The sequence below is a fragment of the Tachysurus vachellii genome, chromosome 3 (genome assembly GCF_030014155.1).
Source record: "Tachysurus vachellii isolate PV-2020 chromosome 3, HZAU_Pvac_v1, whole genome shotgun sequence".
Lineage (NCBI taxonomy): Eukaryota > Metazoa > Chordata > Actinopteri > Siluriformes > Bagridae > Tachysurus > Tachysurus vachellii.
The window spans coordinates 32,779,931-32,802,375 of NC_083462.1; the positions used below are offsets into that span (position 1 = coordinate 32,779,931).

Here is a 22,445-nt window from a genome sequence, read left to right on the forward strand (position 1 = left end):
CCTGGCATGGCTTTCTATTTAATATATCAAAAAATGTTATAGTTCCATCTAGGCTATATTTTATTCTTATACTGTAGAGATTTTCTGTACTTCATGTACTTTTCTGAAGCTTAATGCCAAAACATTAATAAATAATGTTTTCACATAAACAGATAAAAGTAATGAACACGTTCTATATATAAAATGTAAGGTCTCTCTCTTTCTCTTTATTTTTCTGTTAGTCAAACCACTGAAGACTGGTTAAATGATAAATCTGATAAAGGTGTAGATAAAGTTAGCATCATTTAATATATGAAAAATGTAACTGCTGGCAAATTAGAAAACGATAAATTATTGAAAATGATCAACGTCTACTAATCTCATTGTTGATTAGTTTAAGATGTTTTCCCCTTACCCCAATAACTTGGTGTTAGTTTAGTTAGTTAGTTGAAGAGAACATGAACAATGCCAGCATAATAATATAGCAAGCTAATGGCTAATACAATCTCCTAAATAAAATATTTAGGTGGTATTTCAAATGGCTATAAAATTTCCTAAAAAAAATTCCTTTTATGATATAAAATCATAAAATGATTTGGGAGTGTAAGTATTATTGACAACAACTGGTGCTTGGCTATAAAGAAAGGGAAGAAAGAAGGGAAGAAGGATGGATGGATTCACTCACTCACTCACTCACTCATTGTTTGGTCCGGAAGCTAGTTTTTTAGTTGTATGATTTAGAATTGGCAATAATAGTGACAGCAATTATGTGGTTGTAATTGTCTTTCCTTCTTCTTCTTCTTTCGGCTTTTCCCTTCAGGGGTCGCCACAGCGAATCATCTCTCTCCACCTAACCCTATCTTCTGCATCCTCAACACTTGCACCCACTAGCTTCAAATCCTCATTAATTACATCCATATACCTCCTCTTTGGCCTTCCTCTTTGCCTCCTGCCTGGCAGCTCCATGTCCAACATTCTCCTACCAATATACTCACTCTCCCTCCTCTGAACATGTCCAAACCATCTTAATCTCGCCTCCCTAACTTTGTCCCCCAAACGTCCAACATGGGCTGTCCCTCTGATGTACTCGTTCCTAATCCTGTCCAGTCTTGTCACACCCAAAGAGAACCTCAACATCTTCAGTTCGGCTACCTCAAGCTCTGACTCCTGTCTCTTCTTCAGTGACACTGTCTCTAAACCATACAGCACGGCCGGTCTCACCACTGTCCTGTACACCTTCCCCTTGATTCTTGCTGATATTTTCCTATCACACAGAACTCCTGACACCTTTCTCCACCCACTCCAACCTGCCTGCACTCGCTTCTTTACTTCTTTCCCACTCTCTCCATTACTCTGGACTGTTGACCCCAAGTACTTAAACTCCTGTACCTTCTTCACCTCTTCACCCTGTAACCTTACTGTTCCACTTCCCTCCCTTTCATTCACACACATGTACTCAGTCTTACTACGACTGACTTTCATTCCTCTTCTCTCCAGCGCAAACCTCCACCTCTCCAGGTTTTCCTCCACCTGCTCCCTGCTCTCACTACAGATCACAATGTCATCTGCAAACATCATCGTCCAAGGAGACTCCTGTCTGACCTCCTCTGACAACTGGTCCATCACTATAGCAAACAGGAAGGGGCTCAGAGCCGATCCCTGATGCAGTCCCACCTCCACTGTGAACTCCTCTGTCTGACCTACAGCACACCTCACCACTGTCCTGCTCCTCTCATACATGTCCTGCACCACTCTGACATACTTCTCTGCTACTCCTGACTTCCTCATACAGTACCACAGCTCTTCTCTTGGCACCCTGTCATACGCTTTCTCTAAGTCTACAAACACACAGTGCAACTCCCTCTGACCATCCCTATACTTCTCCATCAACATTCTCAGAGCAAAAATTGCATCTGTTGTGCTCTTTCTGGGCATGAAGCCATACTGCTGCTCACAAATTTCCACCACCTTCCTTAACCTAGCTTCCCCTACTCTTTCCCACAACTTCATTGTATGGCTCATCAACTTTATCCCCCTATAGTTGCTGCAACTCTGCACGTCACCCTTATTCTTAAAGATCGGCACTAACACACTCCTTCTCCATTCCTCAGGCATCCTCTCACTTTCTAATACCCTGTTGAACAAACTAGTTAAAAATTCCACTGCTGCCTCTCCTAGACACTTCCAGACCTCTACCGGGATGTCGTCAGGACCAACTGCCTTTCCACTTTTCATCCTCTTCAAAGCCTTCCTGACTTCATCCTTTCTAATCTTATCTACTTCCTGTTCCACAAAGTTCACCCCTTCTACTCTTTTTTCCCTCTGATTTTCCTCATTCATCAGCTCCTCAAAGTATTCCTTCCATCTCCTCTGTACACTCTCCTCACTTGTGAGCACCCTTCCATCTCTATCCTTAATAATTCTAACTTGCTGCACATCCTTCCCATCTCGATCCCTCTGTCTAGCTAACCTGTACAAGTCCTTCTCTCCTTCTCTAGTGTCTAACCTAGTGTACAACTCTTCATATGCCTTCTGCTTGGCCTTAGACACCTCCCTCTTCACTCTGCGCTGTAACTCCTTGTATTCCTGTCTATTCTCTTCAGTCCTGTCCATATCCCACTTCTTCTTGGCTAATCTCTTCCTCTGGATACTATCCTGAACTTCCTCATTCCACCACCAAGTCTCCTTATCTTCTTTCCTCCTTCCAGATGACACACCCAGCACCTTTCTCCCTGTCTCCCTGATCACTTCTGCTGTAGTTTCCCAGTCATCCGGCAGCACTACCTGACCACCCAGAGCCTGTCTCAACTTCTGTCTAAATTCCTCACAACATTCCTCCTTTTTCAGCTTCCACCACTTAGTTTTCTTCTCTATCTTTGACCTCTTCCTCTTACAGACCATCAGAGTCATCCTACACACCACCATCCTATGCTGTCTGGCTACACTCTCTCCCACTACCACTTTACAGTCACTAATCTCTTTCAGATTGCCTCTTCTACAAAGGATGTAGTCTACCTGTGTTCTCCTACCTCCACTCTTGTAAGTCACTCTATGTTCCTCCCTCTTCTGAAAATAAGTGTTAACCACAGCCATGTCCATCCTCTTAGCAAAGTCTACTACCATCTGTCCTTCAAGGTTCCTTTCCTTAACTCCAAACTTGCCCATCACCTCCTCATCACCTGTGTTCCCCTCACCAACATGTCCATTAAAATCCGCTCCTATCTACACTCTCTCACCCGTGGGAATACTCTCAATCACCTCATCGAATTCACACCAGAATCTCTCTTTCTCCTCTAACTCACAACCTACCTGCGGGGCATAACCACTAACAAAATTCAACATCACCCCTTCAATCTCTAACTTCAGACTCATCACCCTGTCTGACACTCTCTTCACCTCCAGAACATTCCTCACAAACTCCTCCTTCAGGACCACACCTACCCCATTTCTCTTACTATCCACACCATAATAAAACAGCTTGAATCCTGCTCCTATACTACGAGCCTTGCTACCCTTCCACTTGGTCTCCTGTACACACAGTATATCCACCTTCCTTCTCTCCATCATATCAGCCAGCTCTCTACCTTTCCCTGTCATAGTACCAACATTCAGAGTCCCTATTCTCAGTCCTACACTCTTACCTTTCCTCTTCTCTCTCTGTCTGTGCACTCTCCTCCCTCCTCTACTCCTTCGACCAACAGTAGCCCAATTTCCACCGGCGCCCTGTAGGTCAACGGCGCCGATGGCGGTCGTTGTTAACCCGGGCCTCGACCGATCCGGTATGAAATTCTTACTGACAACTCGCATGGTTAGATTTGGCAATGTTTTATGCCGGATGCCCTTCCTGACGCAACCCTCTCTATTTATCCGAGCTTGGGACCGGCACAGAAGTCACTGGACTGTGACCCCCATGGCTAGATTGTAATTGTCTTTCCTCTAATGTCAAAATGGTTGATTTTCAACAGTAAATGATTGATGTAGCTCCTCATGAAGAGCTATCTTCTTATTGACATTGTCTTAAACTAGTAACTGATTTTGCAGATGGATCTATCTATAAAAACTATATAGTAGTCCTTTCACAAAAAAGTGAGTTGAAGAGCAGTTGCTGATGTGCATCAGTCATCGGTTAAGGCCCTAAAGATTATGAAGGCCCTTGAGTAATACCATAGTACCTTTTTCCATGCTTCCCTGCAGAGGATGCCTAAGGTGAAGGGCATAACCCAGGTGGTTCATGACACTATATGAATATTCCAAGTCTTCCAACAGATTGACTTTCTCATTTTCATGCACTCGAAGCTGCTCACTGTGCTTAAGAGGGAGGAGGAGTCCACAATGCTATGTACCACAGTCCCTGTGGTTTAACAATATGCAAGTTGCCAGAAACCAACCAAGCCCTACGGACAGCAACTACAAGAAATGCATATGCCATCAAGCAGGAGTTTCAGAATAATCCTCTCAGGCTTTCACTCAAGAAGGGTAGCAATGACCCCACAGTGGTACAACACAACTATTCATTCTATACAGATTGAATCCCAGTGATTCCACAGCCAACTATGGCCTGGAGTCAAAGAAAGCATAACTGTCCATGCTGTGTGGGTGGGATGGATGGCATTACCCCCACTCCGGTCTACCAGAAGGACACTAACTAATTGTGGTCTGCTCATGCTTTCCTTTGAGTGTGTCCATGCCCTGTAACGTAGAATGAGCAGCAATTCAAAAAGAATGCTGTGGAGGAATCATATGAAAGCCCTCACACTTCTCAAGTGGTAGATGTTGTATGATGGGGTAACTAGCTAGAAGCTGCATGTGTGTTGCTATATCCTATGAGAAGATGTGCTGTGCTCCAAAAAAATGCTCGAGGAGTTGAATAAGCTCATAGATTAATCTTGTAAATAGAAACATCAAACAAAGAGCTACTGTAGGTGTTCTCTGTTCATAAACAATGGGTTAATAACAGTTAAGTGTATTCATCACTCAAACCTCATCTCCTGCAGAGCAGAGCAGAATGACAGGCTCTCTCAGAACCATGGACATAATATATTAAGGCACTCTTTCTCCTTACTGTACAGTAGGCCAGCTTAGCTGCAATGGATAGCCAGGGTGAATGACTTGAACCTTGGTTCTTAGCACTGCACTTAAGTCCCAAGACAACAAATTAAATTACCACCAGGCCCAGTCCAGAGCCCTAGGTTCAAACACCTGAAGAGTGGAGCTAATTTTACATTGTCTTCTACAAAGCAGTGTTTGTGCCAAAGGAGTATGAGGCCTTAAGAGGACATCAGATATTACCTAACCAGTTGTCCCTTACCCTTCACCTGGTTCTACTGTTTTGACATACACCCCTGTGTAGTGGGCAGTCAAGGTCACAACACCACAGCCCAGATTAGTTTAAAGGTACAGGGTAAAAAACTGAAACGCCATTTCCCTGACTGGGTAAAAACCGACCCACACCAGTTCAGTACCGTGTCCAGCGACTCTCTAAACAGTAGAGACAGGCAAAAAAGCTACATTTACTTTAGATTACCAGCATTTGGCAGAAGCCCTTATCCAGAGCAACTTACATTATCTTGTTTTTTTTTTTTTTTTTAGACAATTGAGCTATTGAGGGTTAAGGGCCTTACACACGGGCCCAAAGGTGGCAGCTTGGTGGACCTGGGATCGAACTCACAACCTTCCGATTGGTAGCCCAACACCTCAACCACTAAGCTACCACAAGCTCAAACTATAAATCAAGATGTAGCATAATAGGATTAAAACTCCTTGTATGGAACACTTTCTAATGACACCCAAAAGCCCTATACTTAACGAATTTCTGAAACATAAACCATGAACATTTTAGATATGATAAATAAATTGTCTAAATAATACATTTGTAAAGTGTAAAAAAAAGACACTAACTATCATGGTGAGATTATAATTTTAAAATCAATTAGGATAGTGTAAAAAGTGCAAAATAGAGATTAGACCTAGCTCAGATTATTTTCTGTTCAAATGCTCAGTTATTCTCTAAAGTGAAGACACATAAGAGCTGCACATTCCATTTAAACTTGTGCTTTATAATTCTATTACTTTCCCTATTCTTTTGAGAAGTGCTTGTAAAAGCCTAGAGAACACTGACATGCTGCGTGTTTTAGAAACTGAGTGTTTAATAAAGATGTTCTTCTTTAGAAAGCTTGTGACAGAGAGAGACTCTTCGCAAGGCCTTCGCAAATCGATTTTCTGAGTGACCCGACCCCACCAGTGCTTGATGAGTCATCAGCAGCCAATTGGACGTGACAGGTTGTAATGGGTTAAGAATGAAAGCAGGATGTTTACCTTGAGCAGAAACTCTTTCTCCGCTACCATTTTGGTTTTGTCTATCAGGCCCTGCGTAAGATATTGAGTCTTCTGGATCAGCTCAATTTTCCATCGGTCACTCCCCTGCAGGGAAACCATTTAGAGGGAGAAAAGGAAAAGAGAGACAATTATAGTGAAGGAATCAAAAAAGAGCCAAGGAGACAGAATGAAAGAGTCTAATACTCTGCCCTTAAATGTGGTGACTTTCCCATAACCTCAGTTTCTCAAGGAGCTGTGAGATAAATGTCTGATGTTTTCAACTATCAGAAGAGAACTAAGAACATGTATTTAGGCTAAGGGACACTAATAGCAACTTACACTAGGTGTCTTTATTTATGATCAACAATCTGATGCATGAGAGTATGATGCAATTTATGTCATTCAGCAAAATTGTATGTTATAATGCCTACTATAAGATTTAATGGCTAGTCTTTAATAATCAATGTACAGAAAACAAACAAACAAACAAACAAACAAATAAATAAATAAAAATTGTTAATTGTATACCTTTTGTTTATCTTTTATCTATTATTCAGATAAAAAAAAATCTTCCACAGACAGTTCTGTGACTTCTTCCTTAATTACTTATGAATTACATTCAAGTATTTTAGTTTATAAATGTTAGAAGTATAACATCTAAATTGAGTTACAATTTATATGAGACACAGTCTCAATCTACTCCTCCCTGAATAATGATTTGTTGTATATGCTATTAATTATGTATGCATTTAAGAAATGCTGCTGCAATCATAAATGATTCATCCCCAGCTTCCTATTTATGCTTTCAGCACACCAGGACTATAATGATTGTATTTATATTCCTACAACAGTATATTGTCATGATTTATAATGGCATCTGGTGTCACCCAGAAGATGTGATGTTCCATTGTGAGTGTTGGTTCTACTTAAGGTTTCTTCCTCATGCCTTCTTGGGGAGTTTTTCTTGCAACTGTCACCACTGGCTTGCTCATTAAAATTGCTCAAAGAATCTATTTGATTCTTTAAAAGGTCTATTTTAAAAAGAATTTTTACTTTAAAATCAAATGAATATTCCATTTATAAAATGAATTTACTATTTAAAATAATCTGAACCATTTCATTATCCTACACAGGATCATTAAAAAAAGTTCAAGACTAGGCTGAAATTAGGAAAACGGAGGATCCAGTCTGCCCCCATATTAGTCATTTGTCCTGTATTCTGAGCCAGGCAATTAAGTTGTAGGAGGTCATGCCTCCTACTCCTAGAGAAAAAACACTAAAGTCCCTCCAAACTGAAATTAGGAATCCATAGGAACCTGTTAATTCAGACAGTATGTATATAACCTGTAAATTTTTATACATGGTAAAAGATAATTTAATCTCAGGACTCCACTCCCTGAAATACTCCAAGCAGCCCAATCTGAACAGAGCTTGATACCAACATAAAGTACACACCTCCAGTCCTCTCCAGAAATAATGATGCATGGAATTTTCGAGCTCTTCTTGCAAGCTTTTACATCTTGCTCGTTCCTTAAGCAGCTCCTTTTGAATGTGGCGCACCTCATTCCTATGGACAAGACACAACAGAAAGACATAAGACACCCATCTACTCATCAAAATCAAGCAAAGGCCCAAACAGCACAAAGATTAGTGTTACATTATGCAACAAACATCACAATGATCACTCTCTGTACCAGTTAATATGTTATATTACAGTTGCAATCAGAAATATTCAACCCCCTCACCTCAAAAGTGACCTCAACTCATTATAGTGATGTTGATAAAAGATCATGAAAGTCAATGAAAAAAAAGCCTTGTGAAATAACAAAAAATATTTATTGATACATACAAGTTAGTTTGACAACAGAAGTTGACTTAACTTTGAAGTTTAAATGAAAATTGTAACTCTTGTAACACATAAGCATGTGCAGTATTATTCATTACAATTTTAGTGTCCTTTATTTTTTATAACTTCTAACAAACTTCGATAAGTGATGACAAGCTTCTTACACCTCTCCATTGGAATCTTTGCCCATTCTTCACATGCAAAAGTCTGTAACAGTGATGTTTGATGGCTTCCATGCTGCAACTGCCTTCTTTAAATCCCACCAAAGATATTCAATTGGATTTAAATCTGGTGACTGAGAAGGCCACTCCAGGATGCTTCAGCATCTTTTCCCCAACCAAGCATTAGTTGATTTGGAGGGGTGCTTGGGATCATTGTCTTGCTGGAAGATCCATTGATCACCAAGGTTTAATTTGTCAACATAAATTGTATGTTATAATGCCTACTATAAGATTTAATGGCTAGTCTTTAATAATCACAGAAGGCATCACATTCTTCTTTAAAATGACCTGGTATTTCTGGGAATGCATGATGCCAGGTACACGATCAAGATTGCCAGTTCCTGCTGGAACAGGAGCCCCACATCATCAATGACCTTGCATTTCTTGCAGTCACACGGGGGTTTTCTTAGCTGTCCTGACTAAGTTGCTAAGGGCCCTTGATGAAATTGTGGGCTTTCTTCCACGGCCAGGAAGCTTTGCAGCTGTTCCATAAGTTTTAAACTTCCTTATAATGCTCCCAATGATGTCTCTTGGAATGTTAAATATTTTGGAAATCTTCTTATACCCAAGGCCCTTCTGATTTGATGAAATAATCTCCTCTCTCAGCTTTTGTGGAAGCTCCTTTGTCTTTCCCATGATTGCAACTCACCTTGAACGCCTTCATGGTTGGGGTTTATATACTGTACGCATCACAGCCGAAGCAAATGAAGGATTGTTATAGAGTTCCCAAAGGCTTAATGATGTTTCAGCTCCACTTCAGGCCATAAAAACTGTCAGAAAGCTTTAAAAATAACAATATTATATAGGGGTTGAATAATTGTGACATGGTTATGTTAACAAAATATACTGTTACACACAAATACTACATCATACATTTTTCTGTGTTGATCGTATGCATCACTTAACTCATAAAGAAGTCATCCAAAGCAGAATCCTGCACTTTGAAAAGATTTTTATTCAGAAATCCTTAAAACTCTTTGGGGGTTGAATATTTCTAATTGCAACTGTATATAATATAATATTTGCTATACTGCTATACAAACAAAACAAAGCAATACACTATACAGTAACTGCGCCCTGAAAAAAAAAAGCAAGAGAAATGTGTAACATTTTCATAAATCTGCACTTTAAACCTCGCAATCACACAAGCGTGCTCTCTGCAGCACCCACACATACATACATACTGTACTCAAACTGGTGACGTTTGATGTAAATGCAATGTCGTTCGGCAAGAGTCTTTGACCTGCTACAGTGGTAATTCACTCTGCAAATAAACATCGTGAAAGCTCATCTGCCAACTTAGCATCAGTGGCTCGGTAATAGCTGCTGAAAAAGCATTAAACTACTTTTTATCATCAGGAAAATGTCTGTCTGTATGTATGACTGTCTATCTATCTCAGTGCCACAAAATGGACTCCATAGAAGCTATTCACCAAGGACCACCCAATTGGCTGCTGATTGACATGTAAAGCAACCAATCACAATTTGTTAGCATCAAGTTTATGGACTTGAAAATGTTAAAGTTTACAAAACCTACATAAACAGGCTGGTGTGCAACCTTAGATCATTCATTTAAGAATGTCATGAAAAGTAATGAGTCTATACTGTGTACTGTGCATAATTTGGAAAAAAACAATGTTAAGCTGATACTCATAAGAACTTATTGTCACAGCTGTAAACACAACAGTTTTTACAATGAGGGAAGTAGAGCATCATGACAGTTTTGTTTTGAGGTGGACTGAATCCAACTGATCAGATGACGACTTCGGAAGTGTTTCCAAATTTTCTGTCATATGCTTCAGACATTCAGCCAACGGTCCGTAGGCATAGCGTCTGAGGCTAGCTATTCCCTAACACCAGTGTTTTCTCTTTGCTATTTTGCCCTTGTTCCACCATTAATTTTTCCCCAGTTTCATTGTACTGGATCTCAGAGGCCTTTCTAGATCTCAATACGTGACCTTTAACTAACTTTTGCCTCTGTGTGACTCAGTTCTGGATTATATACATATTCTGTGCCACCTTATACCTAACCCCAAGATTGTTCTCACACTGTGCAGCCCAACCCTGGATAGGGTCATAACAGGAGAATTGACCTCAAACTTATATAAGTTTGCAAACTTGAGCCCTGACTAATCTCCAATCTCCGTTTCAGATATATAATTTAGGACTTGCATATCCATATTCATGAAAAGTTTTTTTTGCATATTCTTGAGTTTTCTTGAGTTCTGTTGTTCCACTGAGTCAGAGTCACTCTGTGTTTTCTTGAAACTCGTCTTTGCCTATTTTTATTGCTGAACTCCTACGCTTTTAATTTAAACATGGATTGTTCGAGCATGACTCGCAGGAACATATCAATACAGTCGCACACCAAATACATCTTCATACTTAGAATGATATTCATAATATTCATTTTTAAACTAAATGAACAAAGCATAAAAAATGAGCTTTTTCGATCATGTCCTCATCGATGAACCAAACACAAGGGGTCTTGACATTTAGTATCTAGTCCTATAGAAGAGATGTTGTGTAAATTTGTGATATATTTCATGAACATTGAACATTTTCTAGAAACTGAAAATGACTTATACAATTAAATAATTTAAATGGTGCTATCAAATCATCAAAAAGCAGCACGATCTATATGATCCCTCCCCAAAAATAGCATCATTGGCCAATTTACCAACATTATGGACAAGTGGGATATGAAATATAACCAATAAAGAATTCTAATTCAATAATTCAAAAATGTTTAATAAGAAAACTGTTATTCTGTAGTATATCCCATTGTTGTTTTATTGTCTTATTTAACTAAATAATATTTTTATATTGGCTTTTTGTTTTGCACTTGCTTTGTTGGCTATGAAGATAATTTATGCATTTTAATTGCAGTGTTGGCAAAATGCTTATTTTTCAGTCATCAACGCTCCGGCATCAGAGGCAAAAACCTACTAAATACATCACTGCCTCCAAACTGAAAAGAAGTCATCTATCTTTCCTTGTCAGTGTCATTATTCCTTTTGATATTATAAATAAATCAGTGTAGGTGTGGGCTGGGGAGTTCGGGAGTGTATTCCGTTAGTATTTCTAGTATTTCAGCTTTCATTTTCCATCTACTCTTCGATCTGTCATTCAGTTTCAAATCAAGTGTTCACCTTGAAATGCAGGGAAACAGTGAAGCAGAAAGAGCGACTGAGAAAGAAATGTGGTCGGATTGATTCATTGAGAATGACAGGGTTCGTATGACTGCCTTAAACTTTAATCAACACCTTTCCAATGTGCAAAACATAAGCATGTATACACACACACACTCAGAATCAATAAAGTGGCATAGAAATTAAAGTTTGTGTGCTGAAAGAGATTTGATTTTTTTGTTGTTTTTTTGCCCTGACCTCTTTCAACAGAAGCAGCAAGAAAAGAAGAGGAGTAAAATATGTTTTTGCATATTGCGGAAACATCAATCAGAAGCAAAGAACCGTTCTATTATGCCATTTAGCCGACTCCCTTACCCAAAAACAACTTGCAATTAAGTGTATATAAAAGCAATTGAAAGCAGAGCAATCAAGCCTGAGCAAATTCTGGAAAACACATTTGCTGAACGCTCTCCTACTCAGCCTCCTTCATTGAACCAACATCAAGCACTTGCTCTGAGGACATCAGAGTTTGAAGATTTTAAAGAAAGCTCTGTGTGTGTGTGTGTGTGTGTGTGTGTGTGTGTGTGTGTGTGTGTGTGTGTGTGTGTGTGTGTGTGTGTGTGTGCATGTGCATGTGGTGGTCATGCTGACCGGTGACAGTTATGATCACTACAAGGTGCTTTAAAAAAAGATTTAACACAACATACAGTAGTTAATGAAGGTCAAGGATCTATAATCAGCATGTCATCCAAATTTTTTCCCAATCTTCAGCTTTCCACTTTCAGCACATTTGTACCCACTGTAGCCTCAAATTCCTGCTCTAATATGTTCTTCAATGAAGATTTAATGTTTTGTGTTTTGAGATGCTTTTATGCTTTTCATGGCTTTAAGGAGTGGTTATTTGTATACCTGACATCTTAAACTTCAATTTCTAACTTCTATTTGCAGGAACCTTTTTTATTGTTGTTGTTGGTTGTTGTTGATGTTTTTTATTCCTAATGCAAACTCTAGAGAGTGTTGTGCAGATCAGGAGTTGCTGAAATACCAGAACCGTCAACCATTCCACAGTCAGCGTTGAATCTGGGTTAGTTGGTTTTTATCAAATGTTCAGCATTTTCAACAATGATTCCAAATTAGTGCATAAAAAGTGGAAAGATTTTGTGTTGTTCTCTTTATACATATTGCATCTACACTTATTTTTCTCTATGTTCACTGATATTCTGCATTATCCTTAACTGCCTCTTTCCTAGATCTGTTATAGGTTATGACTATGATTTTAGTAAGGCCACACATGGGAAAAAAAATCACTGGTACTTACATATTTCTGCCTTGGGCAATGGCACTTAAAAGAACTTCACATATTCACTTTAAACTCACTTGTCACCCATTTAGATTTCAGAGCCAGTAACAGATATTTGAACTTCATGCTTAGTCGATAAGGGCGCCCAGTGGAGCAACGGAGTAAAACCTTTGGTATTTCTGATTGTTCTATGAAAGTTTGCTGAAGCTGTGTTTTGAATAAGCTACCGAGGCAAAGCTACCGAGGAAATGATTGTGAAGCTTTTCCAGGAAATAGTAAGCATTTCGAAGATAAGAGGCAAAGTAATAAAGTACAATATAAAAATAGACGGCAAGAGATGGAGATGATGGCTATATCTGATTCTATGTTGTATTAAATAAAGGCAGAGATATGTGGCATTGAGAGCAAAAGAGCCAGACTGTTTGAGATAACACATTAAACATCTGTTTAAAATGTTCTGTTTGGACACCTGAGTAAGTAGTGGGCACATGTTGATAATTGATTCAATGTTAGTCAATACATATAATATAATTCCTGAGTTTTCCATTTGTTAATTTCAGCTAATATTGACACCAGTGGAAACTATTTGAAGATACCTCAAGATAGTGATGCAGTAGCATTTTCGTCCTTCAGCCTGTTCAGCTCACTTGACGCTCTACTCAAGCAGATAACATTACAAAACTGCAATATTTATTCTAATACTGTACACCATCAGTGAAATTGTTCTCATCATGTAAGCTGCATTGCGTCCTGGAACTTTCAGCCCAACTCAAAGTGTTGCCACTATTTCTGTTTTTCGATTTCTTATGAATATAGTATGTTTTTTTTTTTTGTTTTTTTTTTAAAGAAGAAAATCATATTCTAGAAGACTGTTAAGATCACTGAAAAGTTTTCTCCTAATAAACTTTATGTAAATATTAGGGATGAGCGAGTACAGCATTATCTGTATCTATATCTGTATCTGTTAACCATATGAATTATCCGTATCTGTATCTGTACTCGGAGTGGGTGGGGCCTAACCCAGAAGTAGGCGGGATTTGCCTTGAAATGGGCGGGGCTTTAACCGGTAATAATTAATTTGTAATATTTATAACACTAGCTTACTACCTTTATGTTTTTATGAAATACAGCAAAAACGTGTCAGACACTCAGTGTCTGGTTACTGGTTAGAGACAGCTGAAGGTTTAAAAAAGAAAAAAATCTCCGACAGGCAGAGACGCAATGCGAGTCGCATTCTACCAAGCAAGCACCACGTCTGAACGAACCCACGCTTACCAGAACTCTACTGGTTAGTAAGTACGTATTATTAACGTTACAACCCGAAGTAAAAAGCTGAAGAAACCCTAAACGTTAACAGAAAAGACCCGCGAACCCGAGTGACTGAGGGAGAGACAGAGAGCTGTTCTGTGTGTGACTGTGAGTGAGCAGAGTGAGACACAGCAACACAATACATCTGTATGTGTGTAGGGGAGGGGCGCTGTGACTAGCCTATCACTGTAGGGGAGGGGCGCTGTGACTAGCCTATCACTGTAGGGGAGGGGCGCTGTGACTAGCCTATCACAGAACGCTGACACAATCAGATACCCAATGATGATTTTCATTCAATCCGAGCACAGATATTGACTCGTATTACTCGTATAATACTCGTACTCGGCAGAAGTGCTTTATCCGTACCGGATACTCGTTTCAGCCGAGTATCCGGCTCATCCCTAGTAAATATGGTTGCAATGTCCCCCATAATAGCATCATGCAGAGATGGGGGACTCGAGTCATATGACTTGACTCGAGTCGGACTTAAGTCGCAAGTTTGAGACTTGAGACTTGCTTGACAAATATTAAAAAAAGACTCGACTTGACATTGACTTGACATTCATGACTTGAGACTTGACTCGGACTTGAGCTAAATGACTCGAAATAAATTGTTTTTTGTTTTTGTTTTATCTTTGTCTATTTTGTTTTTAAATCTGTTTTTAAACGCACACAAGAGCGTAATCTAACCACGTGACGCAGCAGGCAAGCAGAGGGAGCGCGCGCGCACTAACTAATAAACCTTAACAGTCGTGACGAAACATGGAAGGCGCTACACAAAAAATAATTACGTTCGGGTACCGGGATTTTGTGCAAGATGAGAAGAGAAGAACAGCAGTATGCGACCACATCACTCACAATTGAGTGACAAAGTTCTATCAAATTTAATTTTTTGCAAGTACAATGTAGTGTAAATGGTTGGTCACTGTTCATGTGGAAATGTCAGCTTTTTTGCAATAGCACTTATAATTGGTCTTCATTGTTAGGCTTTGCGTGAAAAGCGTATGGATCGTTTATGGGGATGCACATATATATATATAAATAACATAAATATAAATATAAAAAACTTCAGAGTTGCAAGCAGAGCCATATTCTTTTCCAGCATTCACATGCACACACACACACACGCATTCAATTTAAAGGGTTAGTTCACCCAAAAATAAAAACATTCTTTTATAATTTTCTCACCCTCATGATGTTACAAACCTGTATAAATTTCTTTGTTCTGATGAACACGGAGGAAGATATTTTAAGGAATGTTTATAACTAAACCATTCATGAGCCCCATTCACTTCCATAGTATTCTTTTTCCCACTATGGAAGTGAATGGGGCTGATGAATGGTTTGGTTACAAACATTCCTCAAAATATCTACATGTGTGTTCATCAAAACAAAGACATTTATACAGGTTTGTAACATCATGAGGGTGAGAAAAAGATAACAGAATTTTCATTTTTAGGTGAACTACCCCTTTAATTAATAAATTACACTCACTCCAATCATCTCTCTCTCTCTCTCTTTCTCTCTCTCTCTCTCTCTCTCTCTCCAGTAGTTAATTCACTTCAAGGTTTGTGTGATTCAATAATTTACATGTTTTGATTGACATGATTGATTGTTGTTGTTATTCTGTTGTGAAAAAGGAAGGATCTAATTTAAGGATGTGTTCATGTCCCATTAAAAAGGAATGCCTGGTTGCATAGAAACCATTGTACTTATATATATATATATATATATATATACTTTTCCATGGTCTTCTGCCATGTTTGAGGCATATTGAAACTTTTCATGCTTTTATGTTGGCCTTATTTCAGTTACATTTACATCTTAGGCTTTGTAGATTTTTATTGTATTTACAACTCACCTGTATGTGGACACCTTTTAAAAATAAATACATATAATCATTTTTTGTTGCAAATAAAACTCTCAAAGTCCATAAATACTGTAGATTAAACTTTGTTTAATATATACATTTAGTTAAATCATCAAACATATGTATGACTTGCCAGTGACTTGCTTGACATAAAGCAGTGACTTGACTTGACTTGACTCTCACAAAAAATGACTCGGACTTGCTTGAGACTTGAAGGTTAAGACTTGAGACTTACTTGTGACTTGCACATGTGTGACTTACTCCCACCTCTGGCATCATGGAACAACCACTAACTTCTCACTGGAACAACACAAATACTGCACCAACAGATAAATTAAGACCAGAATCACTTAAAGCATCACAAATATTCCAAATATTTTTAATAGAGCATCCAGAGCAAACTACCAGGTAACGTTTAGCTAATGCATATTCAGTGCTAAAGCTGATATGAGTAAAGCAGAGAGATTGCTGGGGATCTATCTGGCTGCCTACAGAATGTAAGGCAGCCCCAGTGTAAGTAGCTTGGCACCTAATGAGCCAGGAACTGAGAGGAACATATGGTGTGTTTTGTATGGTTCACCTAGCCCAACTAGTAGTGGAAGAGAAACTGAGGAAGAGATAGAGATAAGACCTGGTAATTAAAATTAGAATGTAATGAAAAGAATAAGATTGAGGTACATATACAGTCATGGGAGAAAAGAAAATACACCATCATTCAGTTCTATATTTTTATAGGGCCGAAATAACAAATGATTGTCCTTTCAATAGTCTATACATAACAAACAGCTTCAGGTGACCAGAACAAAAATGCAAATAATTTAATATGTAGTATTTTATTTCCCAAGAATGCAAACCAACATTGATAGTAATCATCAATCTGGGAAGGGTTATAAGGCCATCGTCAAACAATTTCATATTTACCATTACTACAGTGAGAAGGACAAATAACATTTGTAGAGTCTTCAAGGCAGTTGCCAATCTTCCCAGGCGTGGGTGTCCCAGCAAATTCAGTCTAAGGTCAGACTGTTTAATGCTCAGAGAAAAACCAAGAGCTAAATCATGTGACCTGCATGCCTCTGGAAGCACATTAAATATTTATATTCATGACAACACAATCAGATAAAGATTGAAGCATGGCTTTCATGGAAAAGTGGCTAGAAAAAAGCTCCTTCTCTCCAAAAATAATGTCAGCATGACTGCAACATGGTTCTGCAAAATTGCTACTGAATAAATCAGAAAAGCAGTGGAAAAATATCCTTTGGACTGATGAGTCCAAGGTGTAGATGAGACACCTTATATTAACTGCCAAGCATGGTGTTGGAGAAGTGATGATCTGGGTTTTGGGAATGGGAAATTGGAAACTTGCAGTCATTGCGCAAACAATAAACTCCATACCAAAATATTCTTGAGACAGATGTACTGTAATGGCATCTGCCTAGCAGCTCAAACTGGGCTGAAACTGGTCAATTATACCAAGCACACAAGCAAATCAGCATCTCAATGGCCTCATTGAACCACAATGACACGATGTGGTGGGATCTTAAAAGATTTGTTTATAAAAAAAGTCCTAAACATCAGTGATCTCAAGTGCATTTCCAAAGTGTGAGTCAAATTGGGTTGGACTAATTTCTCTAAAACGATGTGAGAGACTGATAATATTTATTTCAAGTTGCTCAATGTGATTCTACACGATATTGAATTATTAGTTTTTGTCTACTTTTTTCTAGAAATTGGTGAGAACCACAAAATTGTTACTTAGGCCCTGATAAAAAACACAAAAACATAGACTTGAAGGAGTGTGTACTTTCTTCCCCCAACTATATCCATACTATAGTTTAGTCTATTTACCATATACATATACACACATTTTTCACTACTTTTGCCATTCCAATTTTAAAGAGCAATTATGTAAGCATAATGACAATAGAGATAAAGAGTAGAAATCGGTAGGGGGTGGACATGGAGGAAAAACACAGTGTGTCATTTTAAGGCTGGCAGACAAGAACTGGGATATGATTGGCAGGATAATGGTTGTTATTCACAGCCATTTATATATTTCTTAATTAATGAAGAACACATACAGTATAAGAACCTACTGAACATCGTTAATTCAACCATCTTTTTTTCACGCCCAGTGAGCCAATCTTTCAAATGCAACAAGCTTCTCATTAAAGAGAGACTCGCATTTAAAATCACTGCTACACATGTGTAAGAGGACATGCACATCACACACATGGATGGACATCAAAGACTGAGGACATGTGTCTAATGGTTTATATTGCATGCTCTTAAATGTATCTCTCCAATTGTAATCAGCAAAGTGAATGCAGTGGGCCAGTAGAATAAAGGAGCTGAAGTGACGCATGATGAGAGGTGGGTTACCAGAAACCTGGTGGAAAAGAGAAGCTAAACATTTTATAGACACAAGAAATACACAGGCACAAGGAAATTACATGGTTAAACTCACTTTAAAAAGGATTTAACCTTTTAGAAAAAATACAAATATAGTTTTATAAATTGTATTAATTTTATAACAGGTTAACAGGTTAATTTTATAAATTTATAACAGGTTAAAAAGCATTCTGGATATTGCCTTTTTTGTTTACTACCTGGGGATGAGTGAAGACATTTAAGAAGGACGACAGAAATACATTTTCTTTTGAAAGAAAAGAGCTTCATGCTTCTCTTATGATTCTAAATTTTTTTACATCAGCTTGTGTAGTCTTGATCTTAGTGTCTTTATCTACTTAGTTTTTGCCAGTAAGTTTTCATGGTTTAGTTGTTGATTTTGCACATTAAAGAAATCTCATCACTCTGCATCCAGCATCCAGCTGTTTTCTTATGACAGCAGTAGTTAAAAAACATTAGCTGGCTAACAAATAGAGTAAGTAGTAAGAAAAACGTACATAGCTTGCCGTTTTCTTACTTAGCAATTAACAATCTATAAAATTAATTATCAAATTAAAGATTATTTATAAAATGAAAGCAAGTCAACATTCACTGCATTAGCATAAACATATGCTAGTTTTAACTTCTTGAAGCCAACATTCCGGTTTCAGAAACCTTTAAATCACTGGCTTATGGCCTTGCATTCTTTTTTTTAATGATTAAAATCTCTTGTACTAGCTTCCTTGGCAGATGATTAAACAGGTTAACTGTACTCTTGCTAGAGGCACCAAGAATCTGTGCTACTCGGTTCTTACTGTAGCTTTATTTTACTTCACTTTGTCTTTATACATATTTTAAGTGAGGTTGTATGTGTCAGGATAAGATGAAACCGTAAGCATATGCGCATTAAACAAAAAATAAGGACTAATTGCAAGATATGAAGGTTGTTGCTTAGTATGTTGTATTTAATTTGCACAGAATTAAGAAAACATAAATGCAAATGTAGCTGGTCATGTTGTTGCTTACTGGAGTCACCTGCACATACATAGAAAAATGGCCACCTGTCACTTTATTGCTTGCTAGTGGGGACGTAGACACAGGCCTTCAGTTGCAAATTTGTAGTTTACAAGATGACCTTAATTGTTGTGAATTTCTAGCCAGGCTATATGTGTATGATATATATATATATATATATATATATATATATATATATATATATATATATATATATATATATATATATATATATCTCATTTTCTACCGTGAGGCAAACGTGCTAACCACTAAGCCACCGTGCCCCCGTCTTGATTCTTAAGCAATGAAAGCCCAGTATTGGTTTTAGTACAATTATAACTGATCACTGTACAGCTTTATAATGTGTAAATATCAGTGCTTCATCTTTCTGACATGTCCAGGAGGTGGGGCTCCATACAATTTAAACTTACTGCATTTTTACTACTTACTACGTTAGCTTGAATTTAGTGTCGGAGTAGCCAGCTTGTGGACCGTGCTCATGTGCCGACATAGCAAAAATATTGCAACAGAAAATTGTGTCATAAGCGAAGTGAGACTATTTCTTGTTAATCAACAAAAGTTATCAACAAGAAAAGAATTTTTAAATATGAAATGGTAGAGACGTATGCATTTATTCTTCACTTCAAGCTTAAAGTACTTGTTTCAGCTGTTCATAGGCCATGATTTGAGTCAAAAACACTCACACTCACAAATTGATGTATTTCATTTATAGCCATGAACGAATCACTAATAATTAAGCATTAAATGTAACTGTTGCCATCTTTCAGTCATGTTAGTTTACCTGTATCCCTATAAGCAAGGAATTTGATGTAGCTGGACCTTTAGAAATTTTTAGCTGAATTCCCCTGCTTTATTGTTAGAAAACCAAAGCCAAGGCTACCATATAGTCATTCCATAAATATCCACTGCATCTCTGAAAAAAAATAAAAATCACACTACAAGCTCAGGTTAAAAAAATCTACACTGAGCCATGAACACAAACACTAAACAGCTTTTGAGTCTATTGGACAAGCTGGCAAAATTTCAAGTAACTTAAACCTGGCAACCCCTGTAGAACAGCGAAGCACTGGCAGTGTGAAACAACCCGCTCAAACACCTTAGCTGTTATACATCTGGACCTATGCAAATTGGCCCAACATAGGATTAGAAGCACACTTTAAAATGGCTTTGTGCAGAATATAGCAGCTCACTATTAGCAGTACTTGCTAAGAGATGCAAGATTATGCAGTGCTCAGGAAGAAGCAAAGGATCATTAAAACATGCTGAATAAAACTTTAAGACTGTATTCTGAAACCAGACGGAGAAGGAATCTGCAATAAAAACCTCAGCATAACAGTTAGCTAATCTACATTCAGCTATTTATATGCATATAATAGCATTCAAAACAATGAGAAAAGCAAAAAACGCCAGACAACCCCTGAGGATTATTAAACCTTGCCGAACGCAGCTTTAAGTTTGTATTCTCTATGCACAGGAAACAAATCTTGAGTCACATGCATTAAGGCCAAGAGTGCTGATTCAGAGCTAGCTGGCTTTTTCCGTGTAATGGCAGCCGGTGTAATAAAAATAAAAAATGATCTGATCCCAGGTCAGCACTGTGGACTCCAGGATCTGTTTGTAACACCTTGATCACATACTTATGCAAACAGATATAAATGTTATCGTCTGAAATAAAAGTGAGGTTAACTTTTGTACATTTTCCTGCAACTTCATGTTTACAAGGTTGAACAGGATACAGTCACATTTTGATTTTCTCAGAGTTTGTATTAACTTTTTATGGGCTCTGCGTTACGTCCTTTTCTATTTGTTTTCTGTTTTGGGGAGGTGTTTGTGTTTCTGTGCAGGATAAACCCTGATTGGTTCCTGAGGTTCACCTGGTGCCACGTCTTGCTGGTCAGCTGACTCCCTGTGGCCTATAAAAGCCTCCACCACCACTTCCTGTTTGGCTTTTTTTTGGCTCATTTGCTGTGGTCATTTGTTTGCTGCTAATTAGTTTTGTGAATTGTTCGTTATATTTGTATGCTTAGCATTCCCTGTTAATACTGACTCCTGCTTGTTCATTTTGACTTTGATTCTGGATTGCCCTTGTTTGGACTTGTTTGCTTATCTGTATATAGTTGTACATAGTATTCTTGGGGAGGTAGGGAGACCGATGCCATTTTATTTGTACCTTTTTTTTATTGTGTTTTTGTTCAAGGATTTAGGGAAGTGATTTGTATTTTCTTTTTTTTTTTTTTTTTTTTTTTTTTTTAGTAGGGTCGGATAAGTGGTAGAAAATGAGTGAGTGAGAGAGAGTGTTTAGTAGAGAAGTTAAAGGGTGCAATAATTAGCTGTGCTGTTTGTTATTTTGTCCTTGTCGGCTCCTGAAGACACACCCCCACCTGTACACTGGGTTTTCTCATTAAACTATTGTTCTTTCAGTTACCCCTGGTTTCTCATTCCCTTTCATGTTTCGCCTTCACCCCTAGACACGGTGTAACACTCTGGTTTTGTAGTACATAAAATAGGATAATTTATGACTGCACATGAAAAGGTTACAGTGATATCCTGTCAGGCCTATTTTATCTAGAAAGCAGTGAAAGCTTTAAAATTCTAGCATTAGCACTGAGACTAACATTAAAACATCCTTATCCAAATCTTCAATTCTGATTGCTAACGTGAGGCTTACAAGTGAAGACTGAGAACATTTATGAACAATTATGAATATGACTGTCACATTGTGTAATGTCACAAGCTCCATTTTACCACGGCCAACAAACCTAGCTGCAATGGACTCCATTCACCAGAACAATGACAGTCGATATTTACATTTACAGCATTTGGCAGACACCCTTTTCCAGAGCAACGTACAAAAATGCCACCAGACTTTTAATAATGTGTACCCATTTCCCATTAGGTGTGTTTGTTTTTTATCACTGGTTTTGTGTCACTCTTTTTATACCCCTTGGTTTCAGAGCCTCCTTGTGAACTACACAATCAATTCCTTTGGTCTGTGACTAAACCTGACCTGTTACTAACCTGTAATTTTCCTGTATTTTACGTTGTTTTTACA

General features: G+C 38.1%; 1 protein-coding gene across 1 annotated transcript in view; it reads right to left on the reverse strand.

The window, feature by feature from the left end:
- The window catches only part of LOC132843507 (cilia- and flagella-associated protein 58-like), a 171,690-nt gene that overhangs the window by 38,175 nt on the left and 111,070 nt on the right, over positions 1-22,445 (reverse strand). Inside the window, exons 8-9 of the mRNA XM_060866885.1 lie at positions 7,750-7,861; positions 6,295-6,399 (exon numbers count right to left, since the gene is read on the reverse strand). Of these exons, the coding sequence (XP_060722868.1) occupies positions 6,295-6,399; positions 7,750-7,861 (217 nt within the window). The remainder of the gene's footprint in view (positions 1-6,294; positions 6,400-7,749; positions 7,862-22,445) is intronic.